Raw genomic sequence first — 2,184 nt, forward strand, 5'->3', positions numbered from 1 at the left:
CAGTATATATATCAATTTGACAATCTTCTTTCTGATCATTTACCTTCACAGAGAGCAACACAGTTTAGGTTATGGCTTTGCAGGAATCTGGTTTGGCCCATCTCTTCCTAAAACAAAAAAATACATAATAAAATACATAAAAAACACAAAATCCAAACAACACAATACATGAAAAATACTCTGACCTGTTTAAGTTTATTTATTCGATTGTATTTCTTTATGAGTTCTTCTTTGCTTGGTATTTGATGCTGACCTTTACCCATCTCTAAACCCAGGACAGAAAGTGTTTCATAAGCGCTGGTCATATAATCACAGCAGAGGGATTAATTTGTTTTATAGAAAGTATTCTCACCAGAATATCCAAAAGATATGTTTGAAATGGGGCTCAAATAGATGCCTTTTCCATATGCAGCTCCATGAAGCTTTAAAAAAGAACACGTTCTCAGTTTGCTGGTAAATGTTTTAGTGCTAAAGCTAACATGGAATATCCGTCCACTTATGTTTTCATATTTTACCTGTAATTTTGTGTAGGAGGCGTTGAGCAGACCCTTCCTCAAAATGGAGTGCCAGTTTTCAATGTGGGAACCACTGGAAGCAGAAAGTATATGACGATCACACGTCAGTGTTATTGTTTAAGAAACAAACATCAGCCCTGATTTGACTCACTGGAAAGCAAAGGTGCTGCCGTGAAGCTTCCTGGCCGTTTGAAAACGAAGCTCTTTGGACGGAGGGCTGCAGAGGAGCAGGAACTGATGAGGCGTGCGCATGAACTTCAGCTGCTGTTGATGACCAGATACAAACACAATGACAGGAGAGCAATGACAGGGAAGTCTATAAAGACCCCCGAGCATCATGTCTGGGGTCTTGAGATGATTTCCAACAAGAGTGCAACCAATGGTTCATGATATGACTTTCAGTAAATTGTCAGAGTCATCGAAATCCAAAGCATGAATTCTCTCACACAACCATCCTGAATATGGGTCTGTTAAGGTGATACATGACTGATAATGATGTTGTTCATGGTGTAAATCAACAAACAGTTCAATAAAAGAACATGTAAATACATAAAAGTCAAGCTATCACACCTGTTGACGACTACCAGCCTTTCAAAGCCATTTTATGATCAGAGTAGTAAACTTCATCAGTACCACTCGTTGTTTTTTTTTTTTAGTGGAAGTGCTCTAAATAATCTAAGATCCAATGTGGAGCCATATGGTGACATTTTCTGTCGTAAACATTTGTGGAGTTACACCTTGAACAACTTCCTGTGTGCTGTCATTCAAAGAGAAAGGCTCAAGTTAGGCAACAAACGCTTCAACATTTCTGTCAAACTGGAGCAAAGACAAGGTTTTAACGAACGTATCACCTATGTTTTGACCTTTGACCTCATGACCGGTAAATCAATTGGAATCATTCTTGGCCCATGAGGTGTCCTGCTGTGCAGTTTGACATTTTGGAGAGATCGAGCATGTTTTTTACCATATTGTGGCATGCTAACAGCTAATCTGAGTGGGGTCAAGTGTGTTTAATATAAATGAGCGATGTAAAACATTTTTAAAAAATCCATTCATTCTAAATCTTCAGTTCTGCAGCAGTTTGACAAACAGCTCTAGACAAACTGTTACAAATAGTTTTTCTTGGCAATAATAATATTTTTTTAAAAAAACAAGTTTAATGAAAATGTTTATTGATTTCATTGGACCTGTAATCAAGTTAAGTGTTTCAGGTCTAATATTTTTGAAAGATAATTACTAATAGAAGAGATGAAATTCAGAAAAACAAACAAGGAAAATGTGGATTTTCTCCAACATACCTTGTTCAGTGGAAGCTTCACTATATGGGATCTGTTGCTCGCTAAAATCCTGTTTTAAAAACACAAACACTTCTGGGCATTAATTTTAAAACACCTGGATTTTACTGACTTCTGGAACGTCACAAAAATAAAAATCCCGTGTTTGTTGGGGTTTTGACTCTTACCACTGCAGTAAGGGGTGAGCAAGAGGGTCTATCTTATCCATCTGCTTCTTTATCTCAGAATATGGACCCTGGATGGGACAGAAATCAGATCCAAACAAAGATGGATGACAATTTGGGGTTATGCTTAAAGGCACTGTGTGTAGGATTTGTTGTTTTCAGCGACATCTAGTGGTTGAGTGTTTGAATCATCCTCCCTGGTCCTCCCCC

General features: G+C 37.8%; 1 protein-coding gene across 1 annotated transcript in view; it reads right to left on the minus strand.

The window, feature by feature from the left end:
- Nucleotides 1-2,184, minus strand: part of parp6b (poly (ADP-ribose) polymerase family, member 6b) — a 14,504-nt gene that overhangs the window by 5,482 nt on the left and 6,838 nt on the right. The window contains exons 15-21 of the mRNA XM_014021529.1: nucleotides 1,978-2,045; nucleotides 1,814-1,862; nucleotides 667-779; nucleotides 516-588; nucleotides 353-422; nucleotides 186-265; nucleotides 44-107 (exon numbers count right to left, since the gene is read on the minus strand). Of these exons, the coding sequence (XP_013876983.1) occupies nucleotides 44-107; nucleotides 186-265; nucleotides 353-422; nucleotides 516-588; nucleotides 667-779; nucleotides 1,814-1,862; nucleotides 1,978-2,045 (517 nt within the window). The remainder of the gene's footprint in view (nucleotides 1-43; nucleotides 108-185; nucleotides 266-352; nucleotides 423-515; nucleotides 589-666; nucleotides 780-1,813; nucleotides 1,863-1,977; nucleotides 2,046-2,184) is intronic.

This window comes from Austrofundulus limnaeus, unplaced genomic scaffold (assembly GCF_001266775.1).
Source record: "Austrofundulus limnaeus strain Quisiro unplaced genomic scaffold, Austrofundulus_limnaeus-1.0 Scaffold296, whole genome shotgun sequence".
In the NCBI taxonomy this organism is placed as follows: domain Eukaryota; kingdom Metazoa; phylum Chordata; class Actinopteri; order Cyprinodontiformes; family Rivulidae; genus Austrofundulus; species Austrofundulus limnaeus.